Genomic DNA, 10961 nt, shown 5'->3' with positions numbered 1-10961 from the left:
CGGCGCGGCATCTTATCACGGCGCTATCACTGTCTCCAAGCACAGCAGAGTTACCAGTCTCAACTTACAAGCACTGCTGAAGTCTATTTCAAAACACAGAGTGAAGCCTAAGAATGGGCAAACACACTAAACGGTGGTGCTGGTGCTCCAGAGCTGCCAATTTCAGGAGGATCCAAGCCAGTTCCCACGAGGAAAGGCACCCAGATATTGTTGCTGCAGCCTGTCTCCCTCCTTGGGATTAGGGGTGAATACAGAAGGGGTCTGGGTGAAAGAAAGGGGAGAATCACTACTTGCTCTCTAGTGCTGAACTTTAGCTCCTGAGGGAGGTTTCCACAGGAGAATCCCAACCTGAACTCCTGTTTGGAAGCACATCCAGTTGCCAAACTTCCTCTCTGCCATCGGGGAGAGCCTCTTCAGTTAACTAGGGCGATGCCAAGCTGGCACACGCAAAGCTGGGCATGGCACCCCAAGTCTACCCAGCATGCCAGACACAAGGAACACTTCTGCAGGCAGCTGCCAAGCTGGAGCCTGTGCTAGTCCACAATGCCGTCGTCCTGAGCTGTTCTCGGCTCCAGGACTGGACCCAGTCCAGCTAGAACACCAAAGGCGTTGTGGATCCTGCCCCGGACAAGTTAGGTGGTGGAAATACCTCTCAAATACAACAGCAACTACAGGCCTGCAATTAAAAGAAACAAACCACCAAATATACTGCAAGGGCAAGGGAACACCAGCCACGCTCTCTCTGTCCACAGAGCAATGCAGGTACGAGCTGCAGGAGCTATATGAGGAGAGGCTATACTAAAATGGAGAACATATTACCTACCAAAGTTCAAGTTAAATAGGATGACTCCCTGATGTAACTGCTTACAAATGGCAGCGTAAGTCCTCTAAAATGACTTGCAAGACCCACTTCAGTAGGACTCATTTCTATCCCCTACCTCTTTCAGCATCTCCTGAAATCGAGAGTGTCATTCCTCTCCCCCAGCTTCCTGCTCAAAGCGCTTCCATGCCTTGCTGGCTCCCCATAGTTCTGCACTCCGATAGGCAGGAAACACTGTAAATATCATCACACTACAGCACTGAAGTGATTATGACCTACTTGGTAACCACGCTGCTCTAAAGCATCCTGCAAAATACAGCCACTTCTCCAGCTCGCGCAGCTTTGTCCTCCTACCGCTGCCAGCAAAAAACGTCCCTAGAACCACACACTCGGAGTGGAGGCAAGAGCAGATCCAGACTCAAACGCCTGGGGCACAGCAGGCTCCGGCAGCCTATTCAGAGCCGAACATCGCAGCTCCTAGCTGCAGCAAGGTTTATGCTGCTGTATGACCCAACTATGTGACCCCGCTGGAAAGCTCGAGGCTGATTCTTACCACAAAGAGGAGGAAGAGGAGTTTTACCAGGCTGCTGGCTGCTCCCAAGCCTCTCGTGCTAGCAGGCTACCAGCGGAAGTAGCTGTTTTCCTGCTTGCATAACACGCGATTTCAGACTGCACAAAGTCGCATGATCCGGGACTAGGGAATGGCATTCGTTGCAGCAATACATGCCGCGGGGATGCGAGCGCAAACAAAGGTCACCGCAGCCCTGCTGTGCATGCATGCATGCACACGGGACTCAGCAAGGAGGCGGCCGCCGTCACAAGGGATAAGCAGCAATTAATAAGCTCTATTTGGCAGCAATCAGAGTGCACCCTTTGGCAAACCGGCAATTGCCATGTATTCACCAGGGCTGCTGAGCTCTACGGAGATTACACAAAAATAATTACCAGGGGGTTTCCACTTTGCTCAAGAGAAAAATCCTGTTGTGGTTTCATTCAGCCTGCCAGTCAAGTCAGCCCATCGCTGTCTGCGTATGACTGGGCAGAGATACTTCTGCTCTAACGCTAAGCAAATCAGGCCCCTAAAATCAGGGGAGGATAGGACACACTGCTACAGAAGGATGGCTAAGCAAACACAGCCAATACAGCTCTGCTAGGAGCTAACAGGCTTTGTCTCTTCAGCAGTGATGCACCAGGTCAGCCGGGTACATCTCAGCCAGCTAGATGCTTGCCCAGTTGCACTTTGAGGGCAGTCAGGCTAGACTGAAATAATAACTCAGCATCCTTAGCTTACAGAGGCTGGTGAAAGCAAGAGGTAGAGCCAGTTGAAACAAGTATGTTAGATATTTGCATCAGTTTGGGCAGCTTTAGCTTATTTAGCCAAGTCTGTCTTTTCTAAGAACTGCTCCACAGCCTAGGACGGGCAGCTTCGCTACCCCAAACCATAAATAAAGCAGCTACAGGCTTTGGAGATGCCTTCCGCTGGTGCTTGTCAGCACTCACACTGCTTTTTGTTGGCTGCAGGAACCAGTAAGGTGAATGTAACAGCCTTTAACTTCTTATCACAACCCTCTTGCCTTACACCTCATGTGGCAATAGCCAGCTCTAAGGTGGTTTGGCTCTAATCTGTCTTTCTCTCATCCCACTCTATCACCTGCCACATCTCATCCTCCCTCCCTGGGTCTGTGCTGATTTTGCCTGGCTAACACCTCAGGGCTGCTGTTTTTCCTGCCTTCATTTCATGGGTCTCTCTAACCAGATGTCCAATTCCACTCCACTGGCTTTGTGCCGTATCTTCACAAAGTTGCCAGACTTGTTTTGAAACCAACTAAGCTATCCAAAAGCTCAGCAAGTCTGCATCTAGACCGTTTTTGCCTGCTAGCCTTATGCCAGCCTGGGCCACAACTGCAGCCCTGCCCTCATGCCTACGCTTTTGTCTGAGTTTACAGTACTCGAGTCATGTGCGTTTCCACTTGCAAAAAGATTTCTTGACAGCAGAATTACTGCTAACATCTTCTAAGGCACAATCAACATGGGTGAACATGCGGCAGTCACATTTTTTGATCTCCTAGTAGCAGGAACTGAGGAGAGAGGAGATTTCTGGGCACAAAAAAAAGGTTACACTGAGGGAGTTTGAGGTGGGGTTGGTTTATTTTTCCTCCATTTTCTGAAGAACTTTAGGAAGAGGCACTGGCTGATGAAATGCCATCAGCTGACCAGGACAGCGTATCTTCTACAACAGGAAGCACGCGATACAGCTTACAGAGCTTGGCTTCCCAACACCGACTCGAAGGACAAGCTCTGTAAATTGATCACTAAATTCAGTGCAGCTGTTTCCCTTCAAAGCCAGTGTCTTCCTCCCTCTCCCCAGGAAATGAAAGCCATGCTACCAAAAAAAAAACCTTTATCTGATTTATAAGAGATTCTTCATCACAAGCATCAGCTTCAAAGGACTGTCCAGGTAACTCACACGCGTGGGTATCATATGATCAGACACCTGAATATGTAGCCCAAAAGGAGAGTTTGAAATCCTAGCTGTTTGGAGTTAGGCAGCCAATGAAAGCCAGGTGTTTGGACATGAACAGGGCTTGCAAACACAGACGTTACAATGAAGTGCCGCTGCACAGAGCCAAGAAGTGATTTAACTCTGCAGTAACAAGTTCCACCTACTTCCACCGGCCAAGCGATGGGTATGGCAAGACACAAATGAGCATCAGAGTGACACCTAATCAAGATGTAAAATCAAGCCAGCAAATTAACAAGCAAGGCAGTTTTAAAGTGTTTCTTTAAAACCACCTTAGGAAATATCACAACACCGCATCCAAGTTTATCTTACTGTCCGGAGGGCTTCAACACTTACTTTCGAAGGATGATGACGGCTCTTCTTTCCTTGATGTCCTGTGGTCGAATACAGTGTGTAATTTCATCGGCTGCATATCCACTGACAACAAAAACAAAAAGCCACTGTGAGAAAGATGACAGACAGAAGCAGAAAGTGGTTGCCAGCCTCAACAACTCAGTTTGGCCAGTTATTTCCTAACTTCCACCAGAATTCTTCCTTCAAACACCATTCCCCAGGCATATGGGAGCTAGACTTAGAGAAAGGAAGAAACTTCAGGAAAGAATGAGGACAGTCAGGGCTTTTTTTTTTTTTTTTGACTTGATTTTTTAACATGTACCAGAGGAAACTGCCACCTGCCACAACATCGTGAAAAAAGATGTAGAAAATGAATTTATGGAGTGTAAATTCAGCCAATTCATTTATCAAGAAATGAGAGAGCAAAGGGGGAAAAAATCAGCACATTGCTCCAAAGCATCTTCTCACGCATGTCCCCAAGAAAGAACATCCCTCATGGCTGACATGTGCAGCATACCCAGACATGGACATGTACCAGAGTCGATGAGAATATTTGTTAGTCGAGGACGGGGTGCGGTGGTGGTAAGAGTTGAGCGTCTCACCCCCCCTCACCCGCACACAGACGCTGCCAGCTCAGCACCCTCACTGCTACCCGCCATGTGGCACATCCTCAGCCACGATACTAACGTCACCCCCCAGCACAGTGCAACCCCAACACAACAGACACAGGGTAACCTTAAAATTCAGACCCGCAAACCAAGCTGCACCCCTCAAACCTCCTTGCCACAGGGCTCACAAGGCAAGACAGCTACCTGGACTGATGGATGCTCAAGCAGCTGCATGGCCACGCAGTAGCCGTTCTCGGCAGGAGAGTGTTTTGCTCTATGAGATGACTTCACCTACTCCACATTTCTAGCAGGCAGGAGAAAAGCTGTGGCCAACGAGGGCCTGGCTACCATCACACAGGAGTGTTTTTCTTGTGGCTGCTCACTACAACTGGGGTCCGGCACAGCACGCAAGATCGCAGCAGGTGTGTGGAAAGCGGCCATCACACCTGCTCAGACACACAAACCACCCTGCCAGGAGCACATCTCATCACTTGCATGGGTGCTAACGAGCAGGTCCGAGAGGTGGGCCTGCCCTCTACCTGCTGTTTGGAGAGTGTCTCTTCACAAAAGAGCCTGCTGGAATCCAATACAGAGAAAAGAGAAGGTAAATGCCTTCAGAGCCTCCTGAAATGGCTGGCAAGGACAGGAAGACCTTTGAAGACCTTTGAAGCATGCCCCCATGCTGGTTCAACCTGAAGCAGAAATCACCGAGCCCACTCTCCCTGCGAGGCGGTACCATGAAGCTGCTGCCATGCCGGCTGTCAGCCAGCCCTCCAGCAGCACAGCCAGGGTCATCGGCTTGCGGGTTATTCAGGACACTCGGAGCGGAGAACAGATCACGCACACACAGGTCTTCCCTGGGGATGGGACCGGGTTTCCTTTATCTGGTTAGATAACCCACCCACTCACTGAGAAACGCACACCTCAAAGATGGATTTACTGCTTTGAGGAGAGAGTTAAGAGTCTAAACGCTGATCAGTTAAAACAGGGGTTGATGTCCATCACCCTCCGCCCTCCGGGGTATTGCAGAACAAGACAGTGCTATGCGAAAGGGCTTATAATGATGCGCTATTATGTTCCAGGAATCTCTGCGTCAAGCTCCAGTGAATTCATTAATATTACCCACGTTAAGATTCAACTCAGCACATCCTCAGCGACACCCTGAACATCAGGAAAAGGTCTGCTTCCAGACCTGTGCTCTCCATCACGAGATGTCAGCCTGGCCACTCGTTCTCACTCCCCAGGTAGGAACCAGCTTTCCAGCTCACTTTCAGGGCAGCGCCAAGCAGAACTCACGGTCCCAGACGCATGTGGGCAGCACCAAAGCAACAGCACCAAAACCAGCACCAGTACCTCTGCACGAGGTCCTAAAGGGGACCCACCAGTCTGCCCCAGTGCCATGCTGGTGTGGGAAAACTCAGTTTGCACCATATCAAATATAGTGGAAATATAGTGGTGGCATCTCTCTGTGTGGCCCTCCAGCAAAGGGGTTGACACAGGCACCAGGCAGAGAAATGGAAGAAAAAGATTACTTGGTCGTGTCACACTTGTTCTGCATTGTGCCAGCATGAGCTTCTCACCCACTGCCCGGCGCTGCCACATCCTGATGATGGGTGTAGGAGCAGATGCTGGAACAAAACAGCCATAACGATATGGAGGGTCTACCCAGAGATTTCTTGCCCAGAGAACAAACCGAAAGCACGAGGTAAGAGATAACTTGGTAAGGAAAACCTTAAATTGCTGTCCACGAGAACACCTGAGCATGATGTCTCCAGCCTAGAGCACTTTCCAGAAGAACACAGGGAGGTGCAGATGCTATCCACACACTCCCCTGACTAATACTCCATTTCCTAACTAACTGCCAGATCTTATACCCCCAACTCCTCCCGAGTCGCTTTTTCAGTCCAGAAGAGCTGTTGCCGAGCCACAACATAGCTGATTCGCATGGAGACGAAAGCAGATTTTTTTGTACCAACATCACCAGAAAGGAGGCCCTGAAGTTCTGCAGAGCCTCTAACGAGAAATATTTCTAGGGGCTGACGACAGCCAGGCCAGCTCAGAGGCAGAGGGACCTCACGTGCTAGCCCATTGCAGGGTTTCAGCAGCTCGAGGCTTTACTTGTGGTTCAGGAAAGCTGCTGCCACAAACCACGGATGTGACACTGACCAGTTCAAGCAGAGCTTGAACAAATCTATTTGCCTCATCACCACCGGCACACTCAGAACTTCCTCTGCACCAACAGCCTGTTCTGAGGGATCAGACTTTTCTGGAAAAGCCCCTAATCCAGGCAGCTGCGGAGAGATTCCTCCAGCTGCGAAGAAAGCAGGTTCATCCTCCAGAGACTCCAACCAGCTCTGATTATGCTACCACCAGGCATGCCTCGAGACAACAGGAGAGACAAACATCACGATGTTTCCACTGCTATTACAAACAGCAGGGAGACGACCTGAAGCACTCACCAGCTGCAGAAGGGAAGCCGGTATGGCATATAAGCTCTCAGAACTTGGGAAATGTTACCTTCGGTCATTTATTCCTCTGGCTAACTGCAACTGCAATATTTCCAACCACAGTGCTGAGACGCAACACGCAGCAGTTAAACAAAAGCCGGCTCGGTGCCGAGATTTGCTACCTACAAGAGTGGCTACAGGGCACAGCGCGGTGCGAGGGTCCAGCTGGAACCACCCACCCCAGCTGGCTCTGCACCCCCCAGCTCCCACCCTTTTTTCCGGGCTGAGCATTTGTCAAAGCACGTGTTCCCCAGATGAATGGGCAAATTCCTCCATCTCCTCCCCACTGCTTCTATCGATTGATGCTTATCAAACTATTGTTAAAAAAAGAAAACCCACAAACGTGGGCCAGCCAGCAGCCCCCAACAGGCAGCTGATGGTGCACAGGACTGAAATCCAACTTAACTTCGACTGCCCGAGAAAAGCAGCACAGACCAAGGCACCGCTGCCGCCTTCCCTTGGCCTGGCTGGCAGCAGGACAAACCTGCAGGAACACCCGCTTCCTGGGGCTGCAGGACGTCTTCTTCTAGACGTCAAAACCCACAAGGGCAAATCTTCACTGCAGATGGAAAAGGAGAGGAAGAAGTGCCTTGCTGGAAGAGCGAAGGGCTCATTAGCGGGTCGCGGGGTGGCTTAGCCTTTGTCCTGCTGGCAGAGGCGCACAGCCCAGCCAGGAGAATCTCCCATCCACCTCTTAAACACTAACCTGTCGTCTTGAGATCTGAATACTTTCCAGTGAGTTTGAGGAGGGTTCCGTGTTTGCAAACACCAGAGCCTGCTTCACGGTAGGCAAATAAAGTCAAGGGAGGGATGAAGGGAAAGCCCCTCTGCAGAATCCCTGCCAGGTAGGTGGCTACAAAATGAGGAGGACAATTTGGAATAGGCTGCTGAGAGCGGGAACGGGACATGGGTGATCTGGGGAGAGCCGGAGAACGATGTGGGAGCAAAGACAAGACATCTGACAGCTTGCTTTAGATCCTCAGGATTTCCACACGGTAACCAAACACACACTGCTACCCCGGCTTCCCCGGAAAGGCGGCATGCCAGCAGCAGCCACTGACCCAGCAATATTTGAATCACAGACATTACAAGCATGCCATTTCTATCTGCGCCGTTTCCCTATCTCCAGGGCAACTGCCTTCAGCAACTGTTTACTGGGAGGAGAAAAAGCCAAGTTTGGGGGTTGACTTAAACATGACCAAGGGCTGAATTTCAGAGACACATCCCTGAGAACCTACTGACACTCTGCACCTCTCCCCACTCCTCCCAAATTGCTGGGGTTAGAGGGGAGACAAGATCTGCCAGAGACAAGGAACTTGCATCCAGCCAGGATCATATCATCACAGAACAATCACTTTGGCAGAATCTCTCTTAAGTGAGTGCTAAGTATCTGCTAACTGCTGTACCAAAATTGAAATAATCCCCGGTTTAAAGTCTATTATTTGCTAGAAAACAGAACATCTAACCATGGATTAAGCTAGTGAGCGCCTGTGGTAGGTTGGTCAGAAAGCAATCCTTCTGTTTGGAGGGAAAAAAAAAAAAGATATCTTCGTTTGATTTGTACAATCGCTTCAGCCACGTCAATAAACAGATTACGGCACTCAGGTGACGCTGGCCAACAACCCAAACACACAGGCCTGGGAGACACCCCGCTCCCGGTTCCGGTAACCCTGAGCCAGCTGCCTCCTCCTGGCAGTTTTGATATAAGAATGAGAGCCTGAGACAAGAAAATATGTTCTTGTCCCGGAGCAGTGAAAAGCCCCTCTCCCCTCTCCCACCATCCTCCACTGTGAAGTCCCAATCCTCCTTCAGACATAAGGCCACGAGAGTTTTCCTTGTGGCTTTGACTACAAGACTGACCCTGCGTTAACAGCTCTGACAGCACGCTTGTAAGCAAGGAAAAAATCTCACTGTTTTCCCAAAAAAAAAAAAAAAAAAAAAAAAGACCTTTGGCTGTGAAAGGAAAGACAGCTATTTATTCCAGGCCTTCCCCGGGGAAAGGCAGCAGAGGGGTTCCCATCACCAGGAGGAAAATTAGGGTAGAAAGTTTCCCTCCTCCTGAGAGGAGAAGACAGGGAGCAGAGTGGTTGCCTCGCACACGGCAGTCTCCATCCCCAGGGACGGAGCTTGCTCTGCAGTAAAAAGTAGCAGGACAGTTCCCCCAGGTCCTGTTTCACGAAATCGCCCTGACCTCTGCCGCCACCTCCCGCACCCTCCCTGCCCCGGCCAACCCACCAGAGAATGAGAAAATGTCCTCAGCGCCATTCCCGCTTCCGTCTGCAGCCTCCCTCATCCCTCACTAATCCACAGAAGTTACCTAACGCAGGGGGTACGGCGAGGATTAGTTAATGTTTGTGCAGCTTTTCCGAGATAAAAGCTACGTGAGATCTCAGCATTTATTATTGATGCACTAGTCAACGGTGCGAGGCTGTGTGTATGTGGGGGGGGGAGAAAATTCCTTCCCGAACCCTGCGGCGATCACTTTACAAGCCAAAGCAGGGGATTGTGTTACGGCCTGGGAGCCCTGAAAACCAGCCTGGACCTTCACCAGTCCAAAAAAAAAAAAAAAAAAAAAAAAAAATTAAAACCCTGAACGAGGATACAGTTGGTAGCTCGGAGCACTGCTGGCAGAGTCCGGGCAATCCCTGCAGGGAGCACTCTGACCTTCAGGGACATGAGGGACTGGTGCTCACCGAGTCAGGCAGCCCCGGCGCTGGGCTTCGCGTCGCTCTCCCCAAAATTTGGACGCCGGCGTGTCCGTACGCACCAGCCTGCATGCACCCTGCCTGTCGCCTCACCTGCCTGCTCTGCCCACCCAGCGTGTACCGGGAGGCAGCGGGGATTAGGAAGCAGGCATTTCCCAGTGCCAATCCCAGCTTTACTACCGACCGGCTGCGTGACCTTGGGCAGGTCATTTCACCTCCGCAGCTCTTCCCCGGCTTGCAACAACACGCGTGAAGTCCTTTCTTGCATCCACAACCCACCGCGTTTCCAAATGACAGTCCCATGGGGCTCTGCACTCCGGTCTCCCCATCGGCATCGGGCAGGGGAGTGTTTAGCATTCCCAGTTTGCAGACTGGGGAGACGAGGCCATTCACACCTCCTCTCCACACTTAAGGTCAGGTTGGAGAGGCACCGGCCAAGCTAAGAATAGACCCAGCAGCCCTGTCCCAACCAGCTGCTCGGCTCTGACCGCTCTTGGGCAGAGGATCCATTTTGTGTCTCGATGTGTTATTTTAACCGTTTACGGGAACTACGGCAAACCTCCGCAAGTGGCTGCGCTCCTGCCAGGACTCGCCTCAAGCCTTGCAGAGAGGACACCCTCCCCCAGTCCCCATCTACCACGGCGGCAGGATGTGCCCCCCTTCCCCCGATTCTTCCTTCACCCCTTCCGCCGCAGCGAGACCCTGCACGCCTACAGGCGGGCGAGATCAAGCCCGAGCCGCCGTCAGGGTGTGCATCCCCGTGCCTCGTGATTAGCGTTACACAACCGAGCCCCGGCATGTTAGCGGAGGCCTCGGCGATGCAGGCGAGTTACCTGAGCACCGTGACGCTTCCCCTCTTCACGGGCAGGAAGAGAACGGGCTCCGAGACCCTGATGGGTTTGAACTGGAATTTACACCCGAAGCAGAGCGCCGAGTCGCTGAAGAAGGAGACGGAGACGATGGGCCTCTCAAAGATATGGATGGGGTCCACGTGGGAGACAATGCAGCCCCCCGGCTGGTAGTCGTTGATGACGGCACTGTTCACAAAGCCCTCGGGAATCACCCGGTGCTCCACCAGCTTCCTGATCACCAGGTCGTGCACCCACTCAGGGATGGCGTCCACCTCTCCCCGCGGGTACAGGCGCTCCTGGCCGGGGCCTCGTCTCTGCAGCTGAGACCCGTAGGTGTAGCCCTCCCCAAAAAAATACTTGTTCCGTAGCGGGGCCCGATCTACCGTGTGCTCCTTGTAGAGCCCCTTCTCCGCTCGGGACACCACCTCCTCGATCCGAGCCTCGATCTTGGCGCACTCCTCGGCGCTGAAGAGGCGAAGCTGGCGGATGCCGCTTTTGACTTTCCGAGCTTCTTCCTCCTCCTTCTGCTCCTCGTAGTCGCTGGGCTCGGAGCCGGAGTCCTCCTGGTGCCGCCGCTTGCGATCGTAGGGGGGTTCGGGGGGCTCCCGCGGGTGGC

The 10961-nt window shown here is 51.9% G+C and overlaps 1 protein-coding gene across 1 annotated transcript in view; it reads right to left on the bottom strand.

Annotated features, from left to right (window-relative positions):
• MYO15A (myosin XVA) overlaps nucleotides 1–10961 on the bottom strand; it is a 37400-nt gene that overhangs the window by 3301 nt on the left and 23138 nt on the right. Inside the window, 2 exon segments of the mRNA XM_009888546.1 lie at nucleotides 3678–3758; nucleotides 10328–10959. Of these exon segments, the coding sequence (XP_009886848.1) occupies nucleotides 3678–3758; nucleotides 10328–10959 (713 nt within the window).

Source organism: Charadrius vociferus, unplaced genomic scaffold, assembly GCF_000708025.1.
Source record: "Charadrius vociferus isolate BGI_N301 unplaced genomic scaffold, ASM70802v2 scaffold27, whole genome shotgun sequence".
NCBI classification, from domain to species: Eukaryota; Metazoa; Chordata; class Aves; order Charadriiformes; family Charadriidae; genus Charadrius; species Charadrius vociferus.
The sequence above is the reverse complement of the archived record's forward strand: the minus strand, read 5'-3'. Positions and strand labels throughout refer to the sequence as shown.